This window comes from Sorex araneus, chromosome X, assembly GCF_027595985.1.
Source record: "Sorex araneus isolate mSorAra2 chromosome X, mSorAra2.pri, whole genome shotgun sequence".
Taxonomy (NCBI): Eukaryota; Metazoa; Chordata; class Mammalia; order Eulipotyphla; family Soricidae; genus Sorex; species Sorex araneus.
Window position 1 is genome coordinate 131117334 of NC_073313.1, and position 13541 is coordinate 131130874.

A 13541-nucleotide genomic window follows, 5' to 3' on the forward strand; every position below is an offset into this window, starting at 1 on the left:
AGATGAAGTCATGAAATATGCTTATAAATGGATAGACATGGAGAGTATTGAGCTAAGTGAAATGAGTCAGAAAGAAAGGGACAGATATAAAAGGACAGCACTCATTTGTGGCGTATAGAATAACATCACATGAGGCTGACACCCAAGGACAGTATATACAAGGGCCAGGAAGATTGCCCCATAGCTGGAAGACTGCTTCATGAGTGGAGGGGAGAAGGCAGTTGGAATAGATAATGGATCACTAAGAAAATCATGGCTGGAGGAACCAGTCGGGATGGGAGATGCATGCCGCAAGTAGATAATGGACCAAACATGATGACCTCTCAGTGTCTGTGTTGCAAGCCATAATGCCCAAAAGTAGAGAGAGAGTATGGGGAATATTGTCTGCCATGGAGGCATGGGGTGGGTGGGAAAAGGGGGTGTACCCGGGATATTGGTGGTGGGGAATGTGCACTGGTGGAGGGGTGGGTGTTTGATCATTGTGAGATTGTAACCCAAACACGAAAGCTTGTAACTATCTCACAGTGGTTCAACACAATAAAATTTAAAAAACAACAAAAAAGAGAGCCTCTTTAACAATCTATGTTGGGAAACTGGACTAACAGTTTTAAAAATATGAAGTTGGGTTTATATATGACAACTTATACAAAAATTGGTTCAGGTGAATCAAGTCAGTTTAGTGAGACCAGCCCAGAGTCTGTACCGTACATTGAGAAAAACACTGGCAGAATGCTATAAGAATTGGAACGGAGCCATAGTACAAGTGGGTAGGGCATTTGCCTTGCACATGCAGACCTGGATTCGATTCCCAGCATCCCATATGGTCCCCCGAGCACCTCCAGGAGTAATTCCAGAGTGCAAAGCCAGGAGTAGCCCCTATGAATCTCTGGGTGTGACCCAAAAACAAAATAAATAAATAAAATTTAAAAAGAATTGGACCTTAAGAGTGTTTTCAATTATATTATTTCATTGCCAAAGGCAATAGAAACAAAAATAAACATATGGGGTTGCATAAAATTAAAAAGATCCCACTTGGCAAAAGAAGCACATTCTAAAAGTAAAAGACACTGAAACTAAATTAATGAAAATATTTGTATTCAACACATTAGATAAATATATGTAATGCACTGCCTAAAATCAACAACATACAGTCTGAAAACCATATCAAGAAATGGGAGGAAATGGACAGGCATATCTCTGAAACAGACAAACCTATGGCCATTTAGGACATGAAAAGTGCTTGTCATCACATACACTCAGGGAAATACAAACCTTACACTACTGAGAATGACATGCATTAAAAAAATTTGTTAGGATTTCAGTACATAAATGGAGGAGTATGAGGCTTTCCCAACTTTAGTCAGTGGCCTGAAAAATAACAGTGCATAAAACATTCATGTAAAAAAGTGTAGTCATAGTCAGAGAAGAAATTATAACATAATACAGTCCACAAAATGATGAAACTTTAGAAAGATAGAATTATGGTAAAAAAAGATTTGTGGCAAAAATAGTGATTTATTATAACCACTTCATAGCAACCTGTTAAAGGAAAGTATTTAATTTGTTTTTGGACCAGACTCAGTGGTGTTCAGGGCTTATATCTGGCTCTGTGCTGAGGAGTCACTCTTGTAATGCTCAGGGGACCATACAGGATGACAGGGATAGAAAACAGATCTGTTGCATGCAAGGTTCTAGTCCTACTGGCTATACTACTGCTCCTGCCCAAAAAGAACCTATTTAAACATTTCTTCACATCCCCAAATATGGTGACTTAAAAAATATATATTTATATTTTTCAATATTAATATAATTTATAAATATATATTTATTTCATTTAGGAATCATGGTTTTCTTTATTTTTTTAATTTAATCACCATGATCTACAGTTACAAAATTTTCATGTTTGACTTTCAGTCATACAATGATTGGACAACCATTCCTCCACCAGTTCATATTTTTCACCACCAATGCCCCCAGTATTCCCGACCCCATCTCAAACATCCCCCTGCCTCTATGGCAGACAATTTCCCCCATACTCTCTCTCTCTCTCTCTCTCTCTCTCTCTCTCTCTACTTTTGGTATTATGGTTTGCCCTATAGATAATGAGAAGCCATAATGTTTGGACCTTTATCTACTTTCTGCACACATCTCCAATCTCAAGTGGTATCTCCAACCATAATTGACTTAGTGATCCCATCTCTATCCCAGCTGCCTTCTCCCCCAGCTCATGAGGAAGGCCTCCAACTATGTAGCAGTCTCCTTGGCCCTTGTCTCTATCGTCCTAGGGTTCTAGTCTAATATTATCATATTTTATATTCCACAAATGAGTGCAGTAATTCTTTCTCTGTCTCTCTTTCTGACACATTTAACTTAGCATATTGCTCTCCATGGCCATCCACTAATAAGCAAATTTCATGACCTCTTCTTTCCCAACAGCTACAGAGTATATTCCGTTGTGTAGACATATCAAAGTTTCTTTAACCAGTTGTTCGTTATCTGCACTCTGGTTGTTTCCAAATTCAGGCTACTGTGAAGTGTTGCAATGAACTTATAGCTGCAGATGTCATTTCTACTGTGCTGTGCTTTTGTTGCACCCTGGGATATATTCCCAGAAGTGTTATTGCTAGGTCAAATGGGAGCTCAATTTCTATTTTTTTGAGAAATGTCCATATTTTTTCCAAAAAGGGTGGTCCAGTCAGCATTCCCACCAACAATGAAGGAGAGTCCCTTTCTCACCACATCAACGCCAACACCAGTTGCATTTGTTCCTTTGTATGTATGCCAGTCTATGTGGTGTGAGATATTTCATTGTTGTTTTGATTTGTGTCACCCTGTTGATTAGTGATGAATAGCATTTTAAATAGCTTGGTATTTAAATCTGTCCTAGAACAAGGACAGATCCGAAGACCAAAGGAATAGGGTTGAATATCCTTACACATACCCTCAACGATATGATCATCTAATCTCTGATACGGGAGCAAGAAATATAAAATGGAGCAAGGAAATACTCTTCAATGTGTGATACTGGGAAAACTGGGTAGCATCATGCAAAAAATGGGCTCAGACCTCTAACTAATACCATGCACAAAAGTCAGATCAAATTGCATTAAAGACCTCAACATCTGCTCTTTCTGCCCTTGGGAAAAAAACCCGTTCTCTTCTGTCACTCTTTTTTTTTTAATTTTATTCAATCACCGTGAGATAGTTACAAGCTTTCATGTTTGGGTTACAATCTCACAATGATCAAACATACATCCCTCCATCAGTGCACATTCCCCACCACCAATATCCCGGGTATGCCCTCCCTTTCCCCACCCACCCCCTGCATCTATGGCAGACAATATTCCCCATACTCTCTCTCTATTTTTGGGTATTATGGCTTGCAACACAGACCCTGAGAGGTCATCATGTTTGGTCCATTATCTACTTTTGGCATGCATCTTCCGTCCCAACTGGCTCATCCAGCCATCATTTTCTTAGTGATCCCTTCTCTATTCCATCTGCCTTCTCCCCTCCGCTCTGAAGCAGTCTTCCAGCATTACTCTGTCTCTCTTACTCTCCACTCTCTCCCACTTTCTCTTCCTCCTTCCCTTCAAAAACCCTCCAAATAAAATCCATTTTACTTAAAAAAGGACCTCAACATCAGACCAGAATCATAAGGTACATTGAAGAAAAGTTCAGCAAAACCCTCCATGACATTGAAACTAAAGGTATCTTCAGAGATGGAATGCCACTGACCAAGCAAATGGAAGCAGAGATAAACATATGGGACTACCTTATACTAAGAAGCTTCTGCACCTCTAAAGAAACAGTGACCAGAATACAAAGACAGTCTATGGAATGGAAAAGGATATTCACTCAATACTCTTCTGATAAGCTGTTAATATCAAGAATATACAAGGCACTGGTTGAACTCTACAAGAAGAAAACCTCCAATCCCATCAGAAAATGGGATAATGAAATGAACAGAAACTTTCTCAAAGAAGAAATCCTACTGGAGACCAGTTCTCAGGGTCTATTACATTTGGGCATTTGCTATTACTCTAATATGTTTCTTTATATCCTGTATAAGAATGATCATTCTATCTGTCCCTCTAACTTCATCCAGCCTGATACTTTCCGGGTCCATCCATGTAGCAGCAAATTGCATTTCAATAACATTTTAACTTACAACTGTGAACAGTTAAGCTTGAAAAAGTGGGGGAAACTTGCAATAAAGAACTTAGCAAATTATTTAAATTAAGAGTATTTTCTTAATATACCGGGAATCAGTTAAATTCTTTCTGGGCTATATTGTTTTGAACAACTTGAATGCCAGAATCAGAAAAAACATTTACTTTGAAAGGAAATAAGCAAAATAAATTTTAGCATAGCAATTATATAAGTTAAGAGAATAGAGTGAGATAGGACAGCAGGTAAGGCGCTTGCCTTGCAAGGGTTCGATTATTGCCCACCCCACCCATCCTCCAGCCAAAAAATTGTATAGGATTTGGGAATTTAAATTTCAAGTCAGAGTCATAAGGCATGAGTAAGCTTCCCAATACATAAAGTACTTTGAGAAATGAGAGCCCTTAAGTAAATAAAAATGAATGTTGGGGACTCTAAATTTGAAAGAACAACAACCAAGAAGGTTCCTAATTAAATATCAAGGATGGGGTTTGGGGTATTTGGGGGGGGGGTTGTAGCAAATAAACAGAAAGGAAGATCAAGATAGAATCTAGTAAGAGAAGGAAATACTCAAGAATGAATTGTTAGGCACAGGAAAGATAGTACAGGAAGAGAGCCTGAAAAATTAACCTTAATTTTGAGAATCCAAGGACTCAAGTGGAATGCTGTTTTCTGGAGAAAAATTGTGCATATGGACACTAGCAGCTTGGAGGTATTACTGATAGAAAGACCCTGTCAATGTTTAACTCTCAAAATCAATAACTTTATTTTGCTTTGAGTTCAAGAATTTGTCTTTATCTAGCTATGGATATTTATAACCATGATGATTCATCTTTCACATGAATGCATTATGTTTTACATTTTATGGGTATATTATTGAGCTTTTGGCTTTAAATTCTAAAAATATGCTATTATATTTTGGATTTTATTTACCCTTTCCACAATTCCATTCTTCCTCACTCCCTTTTCATCTCTCTCTTGCCCCCCCCAAAAAATCACCACTGGAATCAATCATTATTTTAGCTAAACAATGCATTTATTTTTTTATTTCTTAAATTTTAATTATTTTTATTGAATCACTGAGAGATACAATGATTCAATACACTGATCTATTCACCTATTGGGTTTCGGTCATACAATGTTCCAATAATCATTCCCCCAAACAGTGTTCCAAACAGTGTATATTTCCCACCAGCAATGTCCCCAGTGTCTCTCCTACCACCCCCACCCCACCAACTGCCTATAATCCAATCATTCTATGTTTATCCCTATCTTTCTGACTCATTGCTCTAAGCATAATTTTCCAATGTATATGCATTTGTAAGGGAATTTATTTTTCCTAACACCTGCATAGTATTCCATTGTGTAGATATACCATGGTTTCTTTAATCAGTCTGTTCTCAGGCACCTGGGTTGTTTAAAGATACTGGCTATTGTGAACAGTGCTGCAATGGATATAGAAGTGCAGAAGGCATTTCTGCAGTATATTTTGGGGCTCTAGGGTTATATTTCCAGAAGTGGTACCACTGGGTAGTATGGAAGATCAATTCTACCTTTTTGAGAAATGCTCATTGTTTTCCAAAAAGACTGGTCCATTAAGCATTCCAACCGACAATGACTGAGAGTCACTCTCCCTGCCTCTCCCCACCAGCACTGGCTGTTCTTGTTCTTTTTGATGTGTGCCAATCTATGTGGTGTAAGATGATAGCTCAACATTGTTTTGATTTAAATCACCCTGATGATTAGTGATGTAGAGCAATTTTTCATGTGCTTTATGGCCATTTATATCTCTCCTTTGAGGAAGTTTCTGTTAATTTCTTCTCCCCACTTTTTGATGAGGCTGAATTTTTTTTCTTACAGAGTTTTACCAGAGACTTATTTATCTTGGATATTAACCTCTTATCTGATGGGTATTGGGTAAATAATTTTTCCTATTCCATGGGCTGTCTCTGTACATTGATCACCCTTCCTTTTGAAGTGTAGAAGTTGATGAGTTTAATGACATCACGTTTGCATTTCTTTGATTAAACTTACCATGTCAATTGTGTTTCATCTTTGAAGATGCTGTTAGGTTCTATGCCATGGATGGTTCTGCCTAAATTTTCCTCTATTTATCTTACAGATTCAAGTATGTTACTGAGGTGTTTAAACTATTTTAATTTGACTTTTATGCCTGGCATAGAAAGAGGTCTGAATTCAGTTGTTTTGCATGTAGCTGCCCAGTTTTCCAAGCATAACATGTTGAAGAGGCTTTCCTTGCTTCAATCCACATGTCTTGCACTTTTATAAAAGATTAAGTGATTATATATTTGACAGTCTGTGTTAGGATGTTTTACATTGTTCCATTGGTTTGCAGATCTGTCTTTAATTCAATAACATGCTTTTTTAATTACTATCTCTTTGTAATACAGCTGTTGTTACTCTACCATCGAGGGGAACCATAGTTTTTCATTTTACTAGTGATTAGTTTTTATTAATGACACTTTATATTTGTCATTTTCATATTTCTGCTCTCATTTCCTGCTGTATTTTATTGGCTATCTATTCCACTGTTGGTCTCATAATTTTATGCATTATCGGATGTCCTTTCCACTGTTTCTTTGAGCTCATTGAACATCCTCACCATTTCTTCACTGAATTCTTTATCAGAGAAATTTTGTATGTGAGTTTTCCTTGTTGTGGCTTTCTCTGCATCTATTTATATGATAAAATGATTTTTCTTTTCTTTTACTGATATGGTGTATTATGTTCATTGACTTGCAAATGTTAAATCATCCTTGCATCCCCAGGATGATTACTACTTAGTCATGATGTATGATCACTTTGATGGGTTGTTGGATTCTATTTGGTTGTATTTTGCTGAAAATCTTTGCATCTGTATTCATCATGGATACAGGTCTTTAATTATCTTTCTCTTTTTTTGTGGTGTCTCTGTCTGCTAGGTGTATCAGGGTGATATTTTACTCTATAGTGGAAAACTACCTGACTGGTAATGTTTCTATCTCTACAATTCCCTGGAATAGCCTGAAATGGATTGGCAGTAGTTCATCTTTAATTGGTTTGAAAGAATTTACTAGTTTATCCATCTGGCTCTAGGTTGTTGTTTTTGGGAAGACTTTTGATTACCATTTCAAATTCTTCGATTGTGTTAGTTCTGTTCAGATGCTCTAAATCTTGGTTCAACATTGGGAGGTATAGGAATCTAGTAATTTTTTCTTTTTGCTTTTTGGGTCACACCCGGCGATGCACAGGGGTTATTCCTGGCTTTGCACTCAGGAATTACTCCTGGCAGTGCTCAGGGGACCATATGGGATGCTGGGATTCAAACCCGGGTTGGCCGCATGCAAGGCAAATGCCCTACCTGCTGTGCTATCGCTCTAGCCCTGGAATCTAGTAATTTAATTCCATTTCTTCAAGGTTGTTTTGTTCCGTGGCATAAAAATTCTAAAAGTAATCTCTAATAATGCATTGAATTTTTGTTGTCTCTTGTGATGATCTGTCTTTCAATTCATATTTGGTTTATTAGGGTTCTCTCTCTCTTTCTTTGTGAGTCTTGCTAGTGGTTTATCGATATTGTCTATTTTCTCAAGAAAAATCTCTTGGTTTCATTGATTTTTAAAGTTTTTCTCTGGGGATTCTATATCATTAATTTATTCTCTATGTTTGATTATTTTCTTCTTACATTTGGACTTCTTTTATTGTTCATTTTCCAAGATCTTAATCTGCCACATTAAGCTATTTATGTGGGTCCTTTTCTTCTTTCTTGATGAATACTTGCACAACTATAATTTTTCCTCTTAACACTGTTTTTGCTGTGTCTCCCATGTTTTGGTAGCTTGTACCTTCATTCTTATTTTTTACCAGGAATCTTTTTATTTCCTTTTTGATTTATTCTCTAACCCACTGGTTGTCAAAAGTGAGCTGTTTAGAGTAGGAGACTAATACCCAAGATTAGTAGTATACAATACCAGGAGGTTGACTCCATAGCTTGGAACTTGGCCTCACACGCTGGGGGAAAGTCATACCAAATGGAGAAGGGAACACCAAGTAAATTGTGAGTGGAGATCCCACGTGGTAAAGGAAATGAGCGCTGAAAGTGGACTAGTGTTCGAACATGATGGCCACTCAATACCCCTATTGCAGACCACAACACCCAAAAGGAGAGAGAGAGAACAAATTGGAATGCCCTGCCACAGAGGCGGAGTGGAGTGGGTGAGATGGAATTGGGGGGTGGGAGGGATACTGGGTTCATTGGTGGTAGAGAATGAACACTGGTAGAGGGATGGGCTCCTGAACACTGCATGAGGGAAAAACAAGCACAAAATGTTTGAATCTGTAACTATAACTTCACTGTGACTCACTAATTAAAAAAATAAAGAAAGAAAGAAAAAGGAAAAAAGTGAGCTGTTTAATTTCTAGATATTTTATTTGTTCTCTGTTTCTGTGTGTATCATGGTCTGAAAAGATAGTTGATAGAATTTCTATCCTCTTTATTTCATGGAGGTACATTTTGTGGCCAGCATTTGGAGAATGTTCCATGTGAACTGGAGAAGAATGTGTATTCAGCTTTTTGGAAATAAAATTCCCTATATATCTACTAATTCCCTCTCTTCCATTTCTTGCTTCAAATAAAGTAATTCCTTCCTGAATTTTAGTCTATTTGATCTATTATGTGGTGACAAAGCAATGTGGAAATCTCCAACTACAATTGTGTTGCTTGCAATGTCTTTCTTTAAGTCCATTAGCAGTTGTTTTAAGTATGTTCTCAACCTTCATGAGGTTCACACATGTTTAGAAAAGTGAGTTCTTCCTGATGTACAGATCACTTGATCATTTAGAAATGTCCTTCACTGTTTCATAACCTTCTTAAGTCTGAAGTTTATGTCACCTGCTACTAATATGGCCAGTCCGGCCCTCTTGAGGTTATTGTTTGCTTGAAGGATTGTTTTCCATTCTACGACTTTGAATCTGTGACTGCACTGACTGTTTACATGTACTTTTTGCAGGCTACAGAGTGTTGGATTCAATTTTCTGATCCATCCTGCAACTCTGTGTCTCTAAATTGGTGCGTTCAGCCCACTGATATTGAGAGAGATTATTGTGATGAGGTTTTATGCCATATCTGCACAGAAGTTTGGTTGTTTGTTGAGTTAGCTTATTTTAAACTAACCTGTTTAGTTCTTACAACAAGTGTTTTGAGTTTATGAAGTTCCTGAGTTGTTTAATATGTGAAATTGTGCAATGTTCCTTCAAATCTGAATGACAGTCTGGCTGGGTAAAGTATTCTTGGTGAAGTTTTCATTTCATTGTGATTTTACACTGTATCTGATCGCTGTCTTCTGGTCTGGAGGGTTTCTTCTGGTAAGTCTGCTGTAAATCTTAAGTATGCTCCTTTGTAAGTAATCTCCTTCTTTGAACTTTCTGCTTCAGTATTTTTTCTCTATCCATGGTTTTTGTCATTCTTATTAGGATATGTGTTGGAGTTTATTTGGATTTCTTTGGATCTGGGTGCAAGCACTCTTGTGCTGAGGGAACTTTTCATCTATGATGACTCTGACAGCTGCTTCTTAACCAGAGTTTTCTTCTGCCCCTCTGGAATTCCAATGATTCTTATGTTGCTCCTCTTGGATTCATCCATATGTTTTCTTGTCATCTCTTGGTTTATTTTGAGGTTCTTTTCCATCTTGTGCTGTTACCTGGAGATTATTTACACCTCATCTAGGAGTTCACTGGTTCTGTCCTCAGAAGCTGTTACTCTGTGGCTGAGGGCTTCCAGTTATTCATTTCACAAACCTAGTTTTTTAGATATGTATTTCTGCTTGTATTTTTTATTTCTTTTTCCTCATTTCTTCTCTCATATCCTCTTGTGTTTTATTGGTGGTGTGTTCCATCATTTCTTTGAGCCCTGTATGCATCCTCAACAATTGCATTTTCAATTCCTTATCAGAGACATTATATAACTCATTCTTACTGGTTTGACCATCTGGGCTAGTGTCTTCATTCACTAAGCCTGGTGGGTTTCTGTATTGCTTTAGAATTGATTTTGGAATGCCCTGCCACAGAGGCGGGGTGGGGTGGGTGAGATGGAATTGGGGGGGTGGGAGGGATACTGGGTTCATTGGTGGTAGAGAATGAACGCTGATTTGGAGTTGTTTCTTTTTCTGTTTTTTTTTATGAGCATTATAAAGCTGCTTTAGACTGCCTGTCAGTCATATTTGTCTATAAATGGATGGACAGAGTTGTTTCTTTTTGTTATTGAGCTGCTTAGTAACCTAGTTAGGGTGTTTTTGTATGTTTATGGTGCATTATGGAGAGTGAATAATGCACAGCCATAGAGAAAAATGGACCAGCCATGCCTTTTCGGGGGTGGGGGGTTCGCTACTATGCTGGGGGGTAAAAGTGGAGTTCTTGAGTTTGCTCAGAGACCAATACCTCATCTGACTCAGGGTCCTTAACTTGGTCCTTAACAATTAAAGTTTTTTCCTTTAATGAGATGGAATTATATTTTAATAGGTGGCTTTTCTTTATCTGGTTTTGTATTATGTTTTAATAATCCACCAGGAGTTTTTAAATTTAATTTTTAATCATCATGAAATATATCGTTAGAAAGGTTTTTGAGATTGGGTGTCAGTCATACAATATCCCAATACGCAGCCCTTTACCAGTGTACATTTCCCACCAGCAAAATCCCCAGTTTCTCTCCCTCCCCCCACCCCTGCCTGCCTCTATGGCAGGCAATTTCTTTTGTCTCTGCCTTGTCTTTCTCTTTTTCTCTGTCACTCTGTCTCTTTGTCTCTGTTTCTGTGTCTGTCTGTCTCTCCCCTTTATGCATTATGATTTGTACTACAGATATTATATTTCCCCCAGGATTTCGAGGTGGGAGAGATAGTACAACAGGTAAGGCATTTGTCTTGCTCATGGTCAGAGTTTGATCCATGACATCACATAGGATCTCCTAAGCATCAGAATGCGTGATCCCTGAGCACAGAGCCATAGTCATCACTGAGCAACACATAGTTATCCCTGAGCACCACCCAGAAGCAAAATCCAGGAAAAAAAAGCAGGATTCTCATTAAAGTTTTGCTGTAGAGGTCTAAAGGTATGCTCATGTCTGTTGGTGCTTGCTGTATATTAAAACAAATTTATACAAATTACTACTTTAGAAAATAAATGACCATGCTACATATATATATGAACATATATATGTGTGTGTTGTTCATATTAGTGACAAATTGTTTTGTTCTGTTATATTTGGGGGTCATACCCAATCATGCTCAGGGAGCAATCCTGGCAGGGCTCAGGAGACCATGTGGGGTCCCAAGAATCAAACTAAAATGGATTGTAAGGCAAGTGTCCTACCCGCTGTAGTATCACTTCGGTTTTCAAATGACAGATTCTTATTCTAAATATTAAAAATCAGAGAAAATAACAATCTCTATGAGTAATAAATTAACATATTTACATCAGTAGTACACATAAGGGTAAGAACAATATCAGCATTTACTTTCTCATAACCAAATGGGGGCACAAAAGCTGTCAATATAAAAATAATTGAAATCAGTTTGGAACTTGAATATACTGTGTGGCGATTTTTATCATTATAATATAACTCATATCAAGTACTAATTAGGTTTTAACATGTTCATTCATAAATTAACAAGATTGATTCAGATAAATTGTCAGTATTGACACCGACAAAATTACTGTTTACTGGAATCTACACAGGAAATAAATGTCTAACTGTTCTTAATTTCAGAATGCATTTTAAAATATGTTTAATTAATTAAATACTTTTAAAAATTGTCACAATAAATTTAAACCTGAAGTTTGAATGCTAAGTTTTTAAGAAACAGAGTACAGTGGCAGTGTTAAGGATTGGTATCACTAAATATCCAAACCAAACACAGGGTCAATAACACTAAAATAATGAAACCCAAACTTTAAACAAACTTAAAAACGGGGCTGGAGTGATAGCACAGCGGGTAGGGCGTTTGCCTTGCACGCGGCTGACCCGGGGTTTGATTCCCAACATCCCATATGGTCCTGTGAGCACTGCCAGGGGTGATTCCTGAGTGCAGATCCAGGAGTAACCCCTGTGCATTGCCAGGTGTGACCCAAAAAGCAAACAAACAAACAAACAAACAAAAAAACTTAAAAAGGTGCCTGTGGAAATGGCAGGCTGGGGTGTTGGGCGATTAGGAAATGATCTTGAGAATACTGGTGGGGGGAAGTTGACACTGGTGGTGGAATCACTGATGGACCAATATATACAATACAATTATGAATACATTTTAAATCAAGGTTATTTAATAAAGTAAAATTTAGAAAAAAATATTTCTGAGAAAGACATAACTAAACAGATAAATAGAAATATATTACTATGACCATTTGCAAATGAATCACATATTAGTTGTTTTGGATTGGTCTATATTAGTTGGCTAAACACAATAACAGAACATATATATCAAATGTATTTATATCGAAAGGTAGCTATGGGAATCCTGAAAAGTAAAGCAAAATATTTTCTTTAATTCTCATTATTTTTAATTTGTTTTTATTTCAGTAACATTGGTTTGCAAGAGTATATTTATATGTTTTGGTGGTAATCACCATACACACACCACCAAAATAAATATACTCCTCCACAGAGTTCACTGGGCCTTTTTATTTAGACTCAACCTCTGTAAACTCAGATCATTAATCATAGTTTAATTTTTAATTAAACTATGGGACACCACCAATGTCCCCATTTTCCCTCCCGCCAACCCAGCCCCCAGCCTGCCTCTATGGCATACATTTTCTTGTCTACTTCTCTCTTTCTCTCTCTCTAGGCATTATATACCATAACTTATTTATCCATCAATCTGCTCTGTGTACTTTGTTTCCAGACTTTGGCCATTGTAAATAAGAACTACATGATCATAGATGTGTACAGTTCTTTTCAAACTGGTCTTTCTGTGCTCTGAGCAGAATTGTTGGATAATAAAAAACTCAATTTAAAATTAATTTAGAAATATGCATAGTTTTCTCACAAAAGTTAGACCAATTTAGAGTCCCATTAAAAATAAATAAGGGTTCCATATTTTCTAATTCCTGGACAAAGGTGTTTCTGAGTTTTTTATCATATATATTCATATACATGCATATGCCATTCAATCTCACTGGTATGAAGTGATATTTTATTGTTATTTTGATTACCATTATTTCCCTGATAGACAATGAGGAAGAAAAATTTTTCGTGTGCCCATTACCTATATTTTTCTTTGGAATAACTCAGTTTTCAAAATATCAAATGATGAATCGTTTAATGTAGTTAACAAAATACATGTAGAATCTTAAAAAGTCAAATGTATCTGCTCCCACATGATTGAAGG

General features: G+C 37.0%; 1 protein-coding gene across 1 annotated transcript in view; it reads right to left on the bottom strand.

Annotated features, from left to right (window-relative positions):
- Positions 1 to 13541, bottom strand: part of DACH2 (dachshund family transcription factor 2) — a 299991-nt gene that overhangs the window by 67445 nt on the left and 219005 nt on the right. The window contains exon 6 of the mRNA XM_055121151.1: positions 9030 to 9032. Within this exon, the coding sequence (XP_054977126.1) occupies positions 9030 to 9032 (3 nt within the window). The remainder of the gene's footprint in view (positions 1 to 9029; positions 9033 to 13541) is intronic.